Raw genomic sequence first — 14494 nt, 5'->3', positions numbered from 1 at the left:
CAAACAATTCATCCCCTAGAAATAATTCCACAGTGCTTATAACGCTATTGATCACACTGGGAAGAGGTTTTACACCTGGAATTCCCCTAAATGTTCCTAAAATGATGATCTTGTCCTTCTTCAGCCAACTTTGACTGTCAGAAACTTCATCATTACATCGTTCACAGTTATTTCACTTTGGTTGATTATAACCACATTGTTTTCTTCTTCACTTCCACTACCACTATCAGTAACGTCATATGAATCATTTGGAACATCAGAAAAATTGTCCACAAATAGTTCAGCAAGAATCTCGCACACACAAATCTATATGAGCTGTATGCAATGTGTTACTAGAACTTTTCAGGTGCAGAACAGAACAAAGAACAAAGCATGTTCACAGGACATGCATATCCAGCTTATTGCCATTTTCAGACACCAATAGAAAATTAATCATTGACACGAGGAATATCATATCAAGAGATCGCACACACTGTTTGCTGTAGTGCAATTACTATAGAACTAGAAGTGACAAGACAGTCTGAGGACAACTGTGGCAAGAAGGGTGTGCAAGTGGTCATCCTGGAGGACGACACCACAAGAGCGGAGAAGGGTTGGTTGACTGGCTTTCAAAATAGATGGATGGCAACAGCTGATGTCCAAGCAGAGCTTAGAGGCCAAATTCCAACATGAACCATCAGGAACCTACAACTGGAAGTTGGGTTGAGATCTATGGTTGCTGTGCATTGTTTACTGCTGACAAACACCAAGGACAACAGAGATTTGCATGGTCTAGAGCCTGTCAATTGGACATTTAGTGGCTTTCTGTGGTATTCAGAGAATACTCTCACCTATGTCGGTAGTGGCCAGATCAATATCAACAAATCAGGGATGGCCTGGAGGAAGGTCACAGTAAGCAGCTATTCTTGAGAGCTCACACCTTTCTGACTCCTGAAATCATGGTGTGGTTGCTATTGGCAACAGGATGATTTCATAATTGCTGAAAGGAGGTTGAATATTCATTAGTGTATGGCAAGAATGGCAAACCCTGCTATCATACCATTCACGACCAGAATGATGATGCAAGACCCCACACTGCAGGAATTTATGGATCCATGATTGGCCAGCCTTGCCTCCTGATTTGTCACTCAAAGAGCACTGCAGAGATATGCTGGGAAAACGTGCATTACTCCAGTCGGCAATCTTCATGAACAGATATAGCATGCGTTTTCAGGCATGATAAGATATTTCTCAAGATGACATTCTGAAGCTGTTAGCTTCCACACCACCACAAATACTAGGATTTTTTTTGTGCCCATACGGTCACAACTTATACTGCTCTTGATGATGGACATCAGTCCTGAATGAAGTGAAAGTGTAATCATTTGATATCCATGATGTGATGAACATCTCCACAAACTTTAATAAATATCAGATTGATTCTTCACCATGTAATATATTCAATTTCTGTCACTGCACAAATGTATGAGATGAAGTTGAAGAAAAGCAGATAAACATAATAAAAAAGCACTGAATGATATTGTAAGATATTACAGTTTATAACCTGAGGGAGGTACTTCACAAATATTTAAAAGTAACACCAAAACTGATGTACTGTAGTGGGAAAAAAGTAATGACAAACTTAAAGAAGAAGATCAGAAATTGAACGTTTCACATTTAATTTTTTATTTGCCATTTCTCAATTTCACTCCATTTCGCAATGTAACTCTCTTGTATCCACTACACTGATTTTCATGACCTGTTTCCCTGTTCCAGACACTTAAGCATTGTATCTGTAAAATTCTTCTTTTGTATGAGCTTAGCTTCTATCCTTTACAAAAATTATAAGCCAACGCTATAATCTACAATAGTCTTTTCTTTCCCCATGTGACACATCCATTGATGCATAACACCACTTAATGATAATTTAAGAATTCTGAGGAGCTTTGGGAAACTAACTTAAAAAATTGTAAAAATGTGGCCATCAGTATAACAGAAAGCCAGTAATGAAGTTTCGTCATATGACTGAAAGAAGAGAGTAAATATTTAACATATCATGAAAGATAAATAATGTTAAAGCAACCTATGACTGGAACCAAATGTATAAAACACAAGGAAATCCTACAAATAATAATGATGATAATAATAATAATAACAATGTAGAAAAAGACAGATTACTACTAATCGTAAAGAAGACACATCAAGTTGCAGACAGGCACTATTATAAGACACTCACATAAAGCTTTTGGCCACAGCCTTCATCAGTAAAACAAACAAACACACACACAAGTAAGCACACCTCTCTCTCTCTCTCTCTCTCTCTCTCTCACACACACACACACACACACACACACACACACACACACACCCTCCGAACTCCAGCATCTCGGGCCAGAATGCTACACCACATGTGATGCAAGCAGCAATCTGAGGGGGCAGAGAAGGGGAAGGGATAATAGTGTAGGGGTGGGGAGAGAGAGGAATGCTGTCTGGTGGAGTGTGCAGGGGCTACACTGCTAGCAGGTGCAGCATCAGCAGGTTGTGGACCAGGGAGGTGGGGAAAATTAGGAGCTAAAAAGGAGAGGAGTGGGGAAAGACAGGCAGATGCATTGGCAAAGGACTGCAAATAAACAGGGTGGGAGATGACAATGAAGAGAAGATGATAGGATAGAACAGGTGGAAACTATTTGGTGGAGGGTGTGGGGCAGTATTTTACTGTAGGTTGAGGCTGGGATAATTACGGGAGTGGAGAATGTGTTGTAAGGATAACTTCCAGCTGCACAGTTCAGAAAAGCTGGTGGTGGAGTGTAGAATCCAGATTGTTGGGGTAGTGAAGCAGCCATTGAAATCAAGTGTGTTATGTTCAGCTGCATGTTGTGCGACAAGGTGGTCTACTTTGCTCTTGGCCATAGTTTGGTAGTGGATATTCATTTTGGCAGACAACTGGTTGATAGTCATACCAAATAAAAGCTGTGCAATGATTGCAGCAAAGCTGGTAAATGATGTGACTGCTTTCACAGGTGGCCCGGCCCCTAATAGGGTAGGATAAACCTGTGACTGGACTGGAATAAGAAGTGCTGGGTGGGTGGGTTGGGCAGGTTTTGCACATGGGTCTTCCACAGGGATATGATCCTTGTGGCAAGGGGTTGGGATCGGGAGTGGCTTAGGGATAGACTAGGATGTTATGGAGGTTGGGTGTGTGACAGAACAGCAATTCAAAAAGTGTTGGAAGTATTTCGGGCAGGGTGTCCCTCATTTCAGGGCACTATGATAAGTAATCAAAGCCCTGACGAAGGAAAGTAATCAAAGCCCTGACGAAGAATGTGGTTCAGTTGCTAAAGACTGGGGTGGTACTGGGTGATGAAGGGGACATTCCTTTGTGGCTGGTTCTTGGAGGTGGTGGGAAGATAGGGGGTGAGAGGGGAAATGGCATGGGAGATCTGTTAGCAGACTATGTATGGGGGATAGTGCCTGTCTGTGAAGGCCTTGGTGAGACCCTCAGCATATTGAGCAAGGGAGTTTTTGTCACAGCAGATACACTGTCCTCGGGTGACCAGGCTATATGGGAGAGATTTTTTGGTGTGAAAGGGAGGATAGTGTCAAAATGCAGGTACTTTTGGTGGTTTTAATGTGGACAAAGGTGGGGATGGAACCATCGGAGAGGAGAAGGTCAACATCTAGGAAGGTGCACGCTGGGTTGAGAAGGACTAAATGAAGCAGATGGGGTTGTGATGAAACCCTGGCCCTGGCCCTGTGCACAGATTGTAAAGATCTCATCAATGAACCTGAACCAGGCTAGGAGTTTGGTAGTTCAGGAGGTGAGAAAGGTCTCCTCTAGATGGCCCATAAAAAGGGTGTCATGTGAGTGCCTATAGCTTTGCTGTGGATATATTCATATTACTTCCCTTCAAATGAGATGTAGTTGTGGGTAGGATAAAGTCAGTAAGGTGTATGAAGAATGAGGTAGTGGGTTTGGAGTCTGAATGACGTTGGGAAAGGTATTGTTCAATAGTGGTAAGACCATGGGTATGAGGGATGTTGATGTACAGGGAGGTGGCATCAAGAATGATGAGTAGGGATCCAGGAGATAACGGGGTGGGGACAGTGGAGAGTCGCTGAAGGAAGTGGTTGGTGTCTTTGACTTGGGAGGCTAGATTGCAGGTAACTGATTGGAGGTGTTGGTCAATGGGGGCTGAAATTGTTTCAGTGGAGGTACCATAACCAGCCACATTAGGTTTGTGGATTTTGGGTAACATGTAGAAGGTGAGTGTGTTGGGTATCATAGGGGTGAGGAGGGAAATGGATTCAGGGGAGATGTTCTGGGAGAGGCCTAAGGCTTTAGGCAGGGATTGGAGTTCTGTTGGACTTTTGGGATTGGATCACTCTGGCTGAGTTTATAGGTGGAGGAGTCAGATAAATGGCGGAGACCTTCTGCCAGGTAGTCACTGTGATTCATAGTGACAATAGTGGAACCTTTGCCTGAAGGTAGGATGATTAGGTCAGGATTTGTTTTGAGGCTATGCACGGCTTTCCTTTCTTCTACTGAAAGGTCAATGCTCTGAGGAAGGCACCTGGGCAAGGCTAAATTATAGGTAAAGGATTTCTGGAAGATGACCAGCAGGTGATTAGGTGGGAGAGGGGAGGATCTCAGTTAGATGGTGGTATGAACTGGAAAAGGCAGGGCTCAATATTGGAGTTAGGGGGTTCTGGTTGGAGGGATTGGCTGCAAAGGAGTGGCAGGGGGGAAGGGGGAGGATCTCAGTTAGGTGGTAGTATGAACTGGAAGAGGCAGGGCTCAATGTAGGAATTATGGGGTTCTGGTTGGAGGGATTGGCTGCAAAGGAGAGCTCCCATTGCAGGGATCGGGAGAAGGAGAGTACATCTTTGGCAAGTCCAGCATTGTTAAATTTAGGTGTAGGGCTGAAGGTGATGCCTTTGGATAGGACTGAAACTGCTGTGGAGCTGACGGTTTTGGTGGAAAGGTTAACAACAGTGTTACGGGAAAGTTTTGTCTATAGATTTGATGGAGAGATGGTAGTAGGGCTCTTTTGGGGTTGCAACAAGCTGTAAAGGTTGGTTAGGCCGGATTTAGCTGCTATGAGGAGGAACACTCTGGGAACAATAAAGGTTGTATAGTGTCGGCCCAAGGCAGCAGTAGGATAACTTGTGGAGGTAGTGCTGGAAAGCTCCTCCAGGTACTGGAGAGCAAGGATTCAATTTCAGAGGTGTCATATACAGAGTAGAGATTGCAGAGTAGTAGGATCTTAAGCAGATGTGGTTTGGGATGCCTGTGCCATGGAGATGTGTTTTTGCAGTACCATGTTTGTGATGTCTCTTTTAGATGGCTTGTAAAAAGGTTGGCATAGGAGGATGGCATGCGGGTGCCTGTGGCTGTGCTGCAGATTTATTTATATACATTCAAATGAGACATAGATTATCCTATTGCATAATATGCAGCTGAACATAACACAATTGATTTCAATGGCTGCTTCACTACCTGAGACATCTGGGTTCTTCCCTCTACCACCAGCTTTTCTGAACTGTGCAGATGGGAAGTTATCCTTATAACACATTATCCACTCCCATAATTATGCCGGCCTCAATCTATGGTGACATACTGTCCCCACACTCTCCACTCTCCACCCCCTCTATTCTATCTTCTTCTCCCCATTGTCATCTCCCACACTATTTATTTGCAACTCTTTGCCAATGCTTCCACCCATCTTTCCCCACTCTTCTCCTTTTTTGCTCGATTTTTTTTTCACCATCTCACTGCCTTACACGCTCCTAACACTGCGCCTGCTGGCAGTCTAGTCCCTGCACACTCCACCAGACAGCGTTCATCTCTCTCCTCGCCTCTACACTACCATCCCTTCCCCTTCTCTGCACCCTCCAGATTACTGCTTATATCCTGTGTAATGTTGCATTCTGGCCTGAGATGCTGGAGTTGGAGGTGACGTGTGTGTGTGTGTGTGTGTGTGTGTGTGTGTGTGTGTGTTTGTGTGTGTGTGTGTTTTACTGACTGGCCAAAAGGATTATGTGAGTGTCTTTTAATTGTGCCTGTCTGCAACTTGATGTCCTTCTTTACAGTAAGTAACACTCTCTCTTTTCCTACATTTTTGATATTCCTACCTGGAGTTTCCATTGATTAACAATAATAATGATAATAATAATAATACACAAAGATAAATAATACAAAGTTACACCAAATAAAATTATTAAAAATACATGCAAATTCCATAAAATAATACAAATGTATCTATAATATTTCACAGAAGCTGCAACTGACCCGTGCTATAAGACGTATGTGATGAGCCATTGATTCAATTTCCTCCTGACCCGTCAAGAACACTAAAATGTCGTGACTGAAATAGAACAAGAATGTTGACACATTTTGTTAGTTTTGCACATCAAAGAATACACTTTTAGCTTAACAAAAAATCAAATCAAACTGTTTTATACACACAATGGTACTATTAATCAAAATCATGTATTCAAAATGTGATTTTAGCCCTACTAACATAATTCCTTAGCTGGCTGGTAATAGCATATATTATTATAATCTTATGATAAATACTGCACTGCACTCAAAAACATCCTGCTTTTGTTCTTAGTTTTTGTCTTTAGTGATACATAATAAAAGTTCTGAAACTTTCTTGTCACTAGTGGTACATGAGGTATGTCTCTAAAGTTTCCAGCCTTGTTCTTTAAACTGGGATGGCAGGAGTGGAGTGTGGGGTCTTAATTACATCTTAGTGAAGCTTATTATGATTAATCAGGGTAGATTCCAATGTACATTGCACGAATTCATACTGTGCATTTGTTAGTATCAATAAAATAACAATCTTCATGGATTTTGTTATGGGAAACTTACGTGGAAGGCATGCAGACTAATATGCACTTCAGAGAGCATGCTGAGCCAAAATCAGATACACTATGAACAACATCTATTACAGTTAAACAGACAAACTGGTTGCTAAGTGACATACATTGAATTAGGTCTCTGGTGGCACAGGAACATTTGATGATTACAATTATTTGGTTTTAATGTGCTCAACACTGTGTTTAGGTAAGGTTATGTTAGTGTACCCTTAAAAATTCTTGTTGAATGAATGAATGAAATTAACATAATAAATGAAAAGAACCAGTTTGCTTTTGTTCTACAATATTACTTTTATTGTGTTAACTGGTTTTTGGCTTACAAGGCCATCTTCAGACATTTACTGAGTATTGTTGCCAAAGAAGTTGCAATGTTTGCAAACAACATTGGAAGAGAAGTAACACATCTAAACTGAAGTAGAAACATACAGTAAGTAACATCTTTGACAGTGTGGTGGTAATGCAATGAAAAAGTAAAAACTGACAGTAAATAAATAACAATGGAATAGGCAAGAAAACCTTTAACACAAAATAGGAACCGCATGCCTACATAACAGTTTCTATTAATAAACAAATAAAATAAAATAAGCATTAGACAAGGCTACATCATGAGGTATGAAACAAGTAGAATGATACACAAACCAATTAAAAGAAGAGACCATTATCAATGTAACTACAGAAGGAACTTACGCGATATCAGTAAGATAAACAGAAATAAATAAATGCAGGAAAATGGAAGCGTTTGAAGGAACCTACAGTAAATGCAATCTTTGAGAGTGTGGTGGTACTGCGTTTTAACATTAACATTATATTCAGAACAGTGGATATGTATCAGTCTGCATTAAATAGATGAAAAAAGTGAAGTATGAACAATATTTGATGAGACAACTACAAGAGGTGTTAAATATGGACAGTAATACAAGTACCAGTAAAAAGAAAGCCTTAACTATTGAAACTACAGTCTATGTGGAATACAGAGACAACTTCAATAAAACAAAAGAACTTAATGAAGACAGGAAAATGGAAATATGTAGTAACAGACGGTGTGGGAAGTAATGAACAAAAGAGATGATTATATGACGTTTAGGAGAGGGGAAGTGTTGAGCTGTGTCTGGTCATTTAGGATTAGATCTGAACTGTGAGCAAGATGTTTGTTAATTTCCAGGGCTTCCAGCACGTTGATTTTATGGCCTTTGTTTGCTAAGAAGTACACGGGACACTGGCTGGTAGTTATGACCCTCACTCAGTACATGCTCAGCAAATGCGGAGTCAGAATTCTGCAACCTCCAGCTGCGTTCATGTTCAGCCAGCCTAGTTGCTATGTCTCTGCCTGACTGACCGAAGTAAAATTTGTCACAGTGCTGATGCACAAGTCTAATGTCAATCCTGTGCAATTGAATGACTTGAGACTGGCCACTCAGACATGCTTGGCACAGAACTATTTCCAGTTCCAAGGGACTCTTTATAAACAATTGGATAGCTTAGCTATGGGTTCCGCTCTTAGTCCACTGTTGGCTGAAATACTTATGGACCATTTTGAACAATATTTTCTAAAAACAGAAACACTGAGTGCAAATATCAATACTGGTTTAGATATGTAGATGATATCCTGTATATGTGGACTGGTACTACAAGACAACTAAACACATTTTTGAAAAACCTAAACAGTCAACATAAAAATATCCAGTTCACAAGGGAGATTGGTACCAGATACATAAACTACTTAGATCTCACCACTGACATCAATACACACACACATTATTTAAAAATTTACAGAAAAACTACAACAACAGATACAGTAATACCTTCTTGCCCACAACACACCATAGCTCACAAAGATGCAGTTTTCCATTCAGTAGTACACCGTCTCGTATCTATCCCCATGTCTAGAGACACTTTTAAAGCAGAGTTACATACAATAAAATTTATTGCCACAGCCAATGGCTACAGTCCAGTTCTTATTGACCACATCTTGCACAGGAATCAAAAACTGAAAATGATACCCGTCCTGCTTCCCCTCCACTGTCTGCAAGAAATGATGTACACTACCATTTCTAGGTGAGGCATCACAGATTGCAGCCAGAGCACTGCAAGCCTGCAAGTATGGGCTTTCCTACTATGTTAGGAACATGACAGCCCAGTGTGTTTTTAATAGCAAAGATAAGATCTAGTTATTAGCCAACAGTGGGGTATACAAAATCACCTGTTCTGATTGTGGCAAATTTTACATCGGTTAGTTAGACAGAGACATAGCAAAGACAGTGGATGTTTCTTGGCCACAGTTTGTCTGTGGTCATTCATGCGAACAGACAGCTTGTCTAACGAAGGCTGAGGGCAGGAGGGTTATGGGAACGTAGAGATATTCCAGGGAGAGTTCCCACCTGCACACTTCAGAAAAGCTGGTTTTGGTATGAAGGATCCAGTTAGCATAGGCTGCGAAGCAGACATTAAAATGAACTATGCTGCATTGGGCAGCATGCTCAGTAACTGGATGGTCCAGCTCTTTCTTGGCCGCCGTTTGTCAGTGACCATTCATGTGGACAGACAGCTTGTTGGTTGTCATGCCCACATAGAATGCAGCACAGTGATTTCAGCTTAGCTTGTAGATCACATAACTGGTTTCACAGGTAGCTCTGTCTTTCATGGGATAGGTGATGATTTAGACAGGACTGGAGTAGGTGGTGGAGGGAGATGAGTGGGGCACTTCTTACATCTAGGTTTATAATGCGGATATGAGCCATGAGGCAAGGGGTTGGGAACAGAGGTTGTGTAGAGACAGATGAAGATGTTGTGTAGGTTCAAAGGGCAGTGGCATACCACTGTGGGAGGGGTGGAAAGGATAATGAATAGGACACTTCTCATTTCAAAGCATGATGAGAGGTAGTTAAAACCCTGGTGAACAATGTGATTAAGTTGCTCCAGTCCTGGGTGGTACTGAGTCACAAGGGAAATGCTCCTCTGTGGCAGATGGAAGACTCTGGGAGGCAGAGGTGGGGGTGACTTGAGAGATAAGGCACACGAGAACTGTTTCTGTTCATTGTTGTGAGGGTAATTACAGCCTGTAAAGGCCTCAGTGAGACACTTCGTATGTTTCTGAGAGGGTCAGCTTGTCACTATAGATGCGATGGCCATGGGCGGCTAGGCTGAACGGAAAGGGACTTCTTGGTATGGAATGGGTGGCAGCTGTCGAAGTGGAGGTATTGCTGGTGCTTGGCGGGCTTGATTTGGGCAGAGGTACTGACGTTGCCATCTTTGAGGTGAAGGTCAACATGGTGGAAGGTGGTTTGTGGGTTGAGGAGGACCAGGTGAAGCAAATGGGGGAGAAGTTGTTGAAGTTCTGGAGGAATGTGAATAAGATGTCCTTACACTAGATCCAGATCACAAAGATGTCATCAATGATTATTAACCAGGTGAGGGGTTTGGGATTCTGGATGGTTAGAAAGGATTCCTCTTGATGGTCCATGAATAGGTTGGCATAGGATGGTGCCATGTGGGTGCCCATTGCTGCACCCTGAATTTGTTTGTAGGTGATGCCTTCAAAGGAGGAGCAATAATAGGCAAGGGCATGGTTGGTCATGGTGAACGGGAAGGAGGTTGTAGGTTTGGAATCTGTCAAGCTTTAGGCAGCCGTCTAACCTACAAATGCACTTACAGTCTTTTTATTTCTCTTCTTTTCCACTGCTCCCCCCCCCCCCCCCCCAAAAAAAAAATCCATCTACCCTCCTTATTGCTCCAAGCTACCCTACCCTCTCCCCGCCTTATCCATATATGATTCCACTAGTACCACTTTACTGTCCCCCAACCCTACCCTGCTATCCCTCCCCCTCTCTTTCCCAGCCTGTTCATTACCCCGACCATCCAGTTCGCTACTCCCATCATGTGCTGGTACTTATAAACAGTAATTCCTCTGAAAGCAGATGTAAAATGTCTGGCTTCTGTGATTTGTTGAGCTGGAAATCCTCATCTTGATGGAGCAGGTGGGCTGTTAATTATATTTCCACAGTTTCCTTGATCACCGAATCCCAATAGCATGAAACTACAGTGAGTTTCTTAACTTCCCCTTAATTCATGGAATGGTCAGTGGCTATATAATATTCATTCACTGCAAATTTGTTGGGCTGTAGAATGTGGGTGTCTCACTGGTGTTCAATGCTTAATTCTTGTGCAGTCTGTACTGTTTGTCTCGTGTACCTTTCACCACATTGACAAGGAATTTCATGTATACTCGCCTCTTGTAAAAGCAGATATCTTTCACAGATTGCAGAAGAGCTGCCATCTTTGCTCGAGTAAGATCCCATTGACTTTATGCTGCCTCATTATTCTGGACATTTCTGATAAACATTTCTCACACACGGTAATAAGGTCATAGACTTTACATCTTTCATCTTGGTTTTCCTTTGGTTGTTTTAACCTTTTTATTTTCATAATTCTCTAATTTGATATTTTGTGTATCCATTTGTGCTGAATACCTTTTTCAAGTCTACCAGTTCACCCTCTAGGGTGTCATCATTGGATACTACACGAGACCTACAAGTATAAACTGGTATGGATGTCCTTACAGTACACACAATGCCTTAAAATCCCTCCATCCTTACATCAAACTATCATATAAAAAAGTGGTGCACGGCCATTCATTCCTTGTTTCACAGTAAATTTAATTTTTAATGAATGGTATTAAGATGCTTAAGAAATTATATCAGTTTGTCCTCATCATGGCACCACACTGAGTATGCCACAGACAATCTCTGATAATGTTTACTTTACACTACCAAGAGATATTTATTTTGATGAGTTCTGTTGTATCCTGAAACTCCACATGCTCAGGAGAGTAGTAAAATTAGCATTCTGTTATTAATTTACATTACTTTATACAATACAGTCTCTCCTGCTTATTATCACAGGCACAATGGCTTTTCTCTAGTCAAAAAACAATTGAAAAAAGAAGAACTTACTATGTAACAGAGTAAATGCGAAGCCCAAATATGTTCAGTGTGTAGCTGAATTAATTAGCTTAGGTTTGATGTATATTCTCGATTGGACTAAATTATATAGCTAAAACTATGATGATAATGTCCAGTGTCATTTCTTGTGTCACAATAAAATGAGGCACATCAGTTGTGACATATTTCTGTGTGTTAGATGAGATATATTTTTCTTTTATAATCTAGTAAGTTTGAATGCATCTAAAAGTTGGGTCCTTACTTGGCTGGAGCTTCCCTGTGAATCTGGAAGATGGTCACCAAGGAGCTAAACACATAATCTTCCTGAGGTTGAATGGTGTGAAATATCTTCACTGGGTGTTGTCTGCCTTCAAGATACAATATTGGTACATTCCCAAAGTAGTTGCTAAAGTGGTCTACATCCATAGTAGCAGACATTACTAGTATCTGTAAAAGGTTATAATGTATGTTGTCTCTTCCAAAAATGAAAACAAGCAGAGAAATAAAGTCACCAAATAGTAAGTACGTAATTCACATGCTAATGGTTTAAAAGAAAAAGTGAACTACTCATTAAGATGTAAAACATTAGCTGACTTTTTTGGTAATTACTCTTAGTTATGTTCAACAGTTAATTTTCCTTTGATTTTCTTGCAGGTTTTCCAAGAAAGAGAAAAAAATACCTAACTTCCAGTACATTTCAACTACATGTGGAGTTAAAAAACAAATACATAACTGTTTTCATTTTATACAAAACTTCTAAATATGAAAAAAAAGCTATTTACTTTGAGTGGTTTGAGACCCCTTTCTTTGCGTGTTTTCTGTGCCTGCTTGACAATACCAAAAAGTACATCAGTGTGAACTGTTCTTTCATGAGCCTCATCCAACACAATAACACTATACTTCATGAGTAAATTATCTGTAACAAATAAATCAGAAAAGGAATATGACTACATAACAATTACAAACACACAGGAGAAAGAAAAGTAATAGATTCTTTCAAAACAAACATATTTCCCATTGTTTATGAGATCAAATATGACATTACAACACAAAATTTTAAATGCAAGTTATTGGTTCAGAATAAAAAGATAGCACAAATTCTAACACCAGAATAAATACAATAATGAAATATACAGGGCAGAAAGCACTTGTGAGAAACCAATTGGCAAGCACACAACATGAAGGCACTGAGGTGATGTAGCAAGCTAGATGTTTGACAATATTTCTCTGCCAAAGATCTGGGGGGGGGGGAAACTTATTTAACTCACGAGGCAGGGCTTCAGACGCAATACATATATAATAAGTAGGAAACAACATAGAAATGAGGAGTACTTTTTAATAAAAATTGATACTAAAAGTCCAATTAATAATTAGGATATAATGAAACTACGACTGTAATATATCCAGTGAGCAGAGGTATAAAAATAAAATAAAATCTCTCCAATACCAATGTTCTTGCCATGTCATCAAATAATTATGATGATTGTAGGCAAGTTATGATTTTATGTCGATGCTATTAATTGTTCTGTATGCCGACTGAGCATATCCCTCAACAATTCAGTTGTGAATAGGCAGTTGGGCACAGTACAGCAGTGAGCAGAGTGCATTACATTTTGCAAATGAGAATGCAGTAGAGGAAAAACAACTGTTCAAGATGTTTTGTTCAAGGAGGTCACCCAAAATCTTCAAACAATTTGAAAACATATTCTACCTTACAAGGATATTCAGCTATCAATGTCAACGGACGCTGCCATGGACATATGTCTGGAGGAATCACCCAAGAAACAACAGCAATATTTCACATGTGAGAAGGAGCAAAGAGGAGGAGGAATACAAGCCTATGAAGCACAGACATTGGTCAAGAGAAATTTGTGCGGTACACCAGCAATTCACAGCCAGTAAAGTGGAGATATATGTGTGATGAACTTCACAGTGGACATATTTGATGTATATCCTATGTCCGCTCTAAAGCGAGTAAATATTGCTGGTCAACAATACAACTGAACCTCACAAGGAATCTCTTTATGATTGGGATGTCAGTGTTTGGTGTGATTTAGCTTGATATATACTATGTGCCTAACGGTTCTTCAACAGAACAGTGACCAGTAATTATTGAATGCTTTTGTCAGTCAGATGGATTAATATAAACTGCAAACAAAATAGGAAAACTCAAATGTGGAAACAGTTTTCTCATTTGTTGATCAATGACAAACTGCATTCCAGGCACGATATCTCCAGTTTGTCAGAATGATTGATTATTGGTGTTCTCTTGGATGTTCAGTTCTTGTTTACATTTTCTGCACTAAATTTCATGTTTGTCAAGTGCTGTGAGTTTTGCTGTTATGAGTATTTGTTGCCTGGATTCCAACCAGACTGGTTGTCAGTCGTCAAAATATTGTGTATCAAGTGGACAACAATGTGGCTGAATACTCAGCAGACCACCAGTAATCATTGCAAACATTTGTCAACTGCTCAAACAGAAGAAAATGATAAGAACATTTATGCATGTGTGCTTACTGACAGCAGGTGGTTAAACACATGGCAGAGTTAACTAAGTTGTTTTGAAACTCAGGTCAGCGAATTTTAACAGCAGATTTGGAAATGACAAGGGCTGCTAACAAACTTGTGCTCTAGCTCATGACTGAATGGCAAAATAGCATTGAGGAAATACACTATGTGACCAAAAGTATCTGAAC

At 40.4% G+C, this 14494-nt stretch overlaps 1 protein-coding gene across 2 annotated transcripts in view; it reads right to left on the bottom strand.

Annotated features, from left to right (window-relative positions):
* Window positions 1–14494, bottom strand: part of LOC126322260 (ATP-dependent RNA helicase DHX33) — a 108354-nt gene that overhangs the window by 35507 nt on the left and 58353 nt on the right. For both annotated transcript variants that reach the window (XM_049994274.1, XM_049994276.1), the window contains 3 exons: window positions 12581–12714; window positions 12061–12245; window positions 6269–6344 (listed from right to left, as the gene is read on the bottom strand). In XM_049994274.1, coding sequence (XP_049850231.1) covers window positions 6269–6344; window positions 12061–12245; window positions 12581–12714 — 395 coding nt within the window. The remainder of the gene's footprint in view (window positions 1–6268; window positions 6345–12060; window positions 12246–12580; window positions 12715–14494) is intronic.

This window comes from Schistocerca gregaria, chromosome 2, assembly GCF_023897955.1.
Source record: "Schistocerca gregaria isolate iqSchGreg1 chromosome 2, iqSchGreg1.2, whole genome shotgun sequence".
Classification (NCBI taxonomy): domain Eukaryota; kingdom Metazoa; phylum Arthropoda; class Insecta; order Orthoptera; family Acrididae; genus Schistocerca; species Schistocerca gregaria.
Note: the sequence above shows the minus strand (reverse complement) of the source record. Positions and strands in the feature narration are given on the sequence as shown.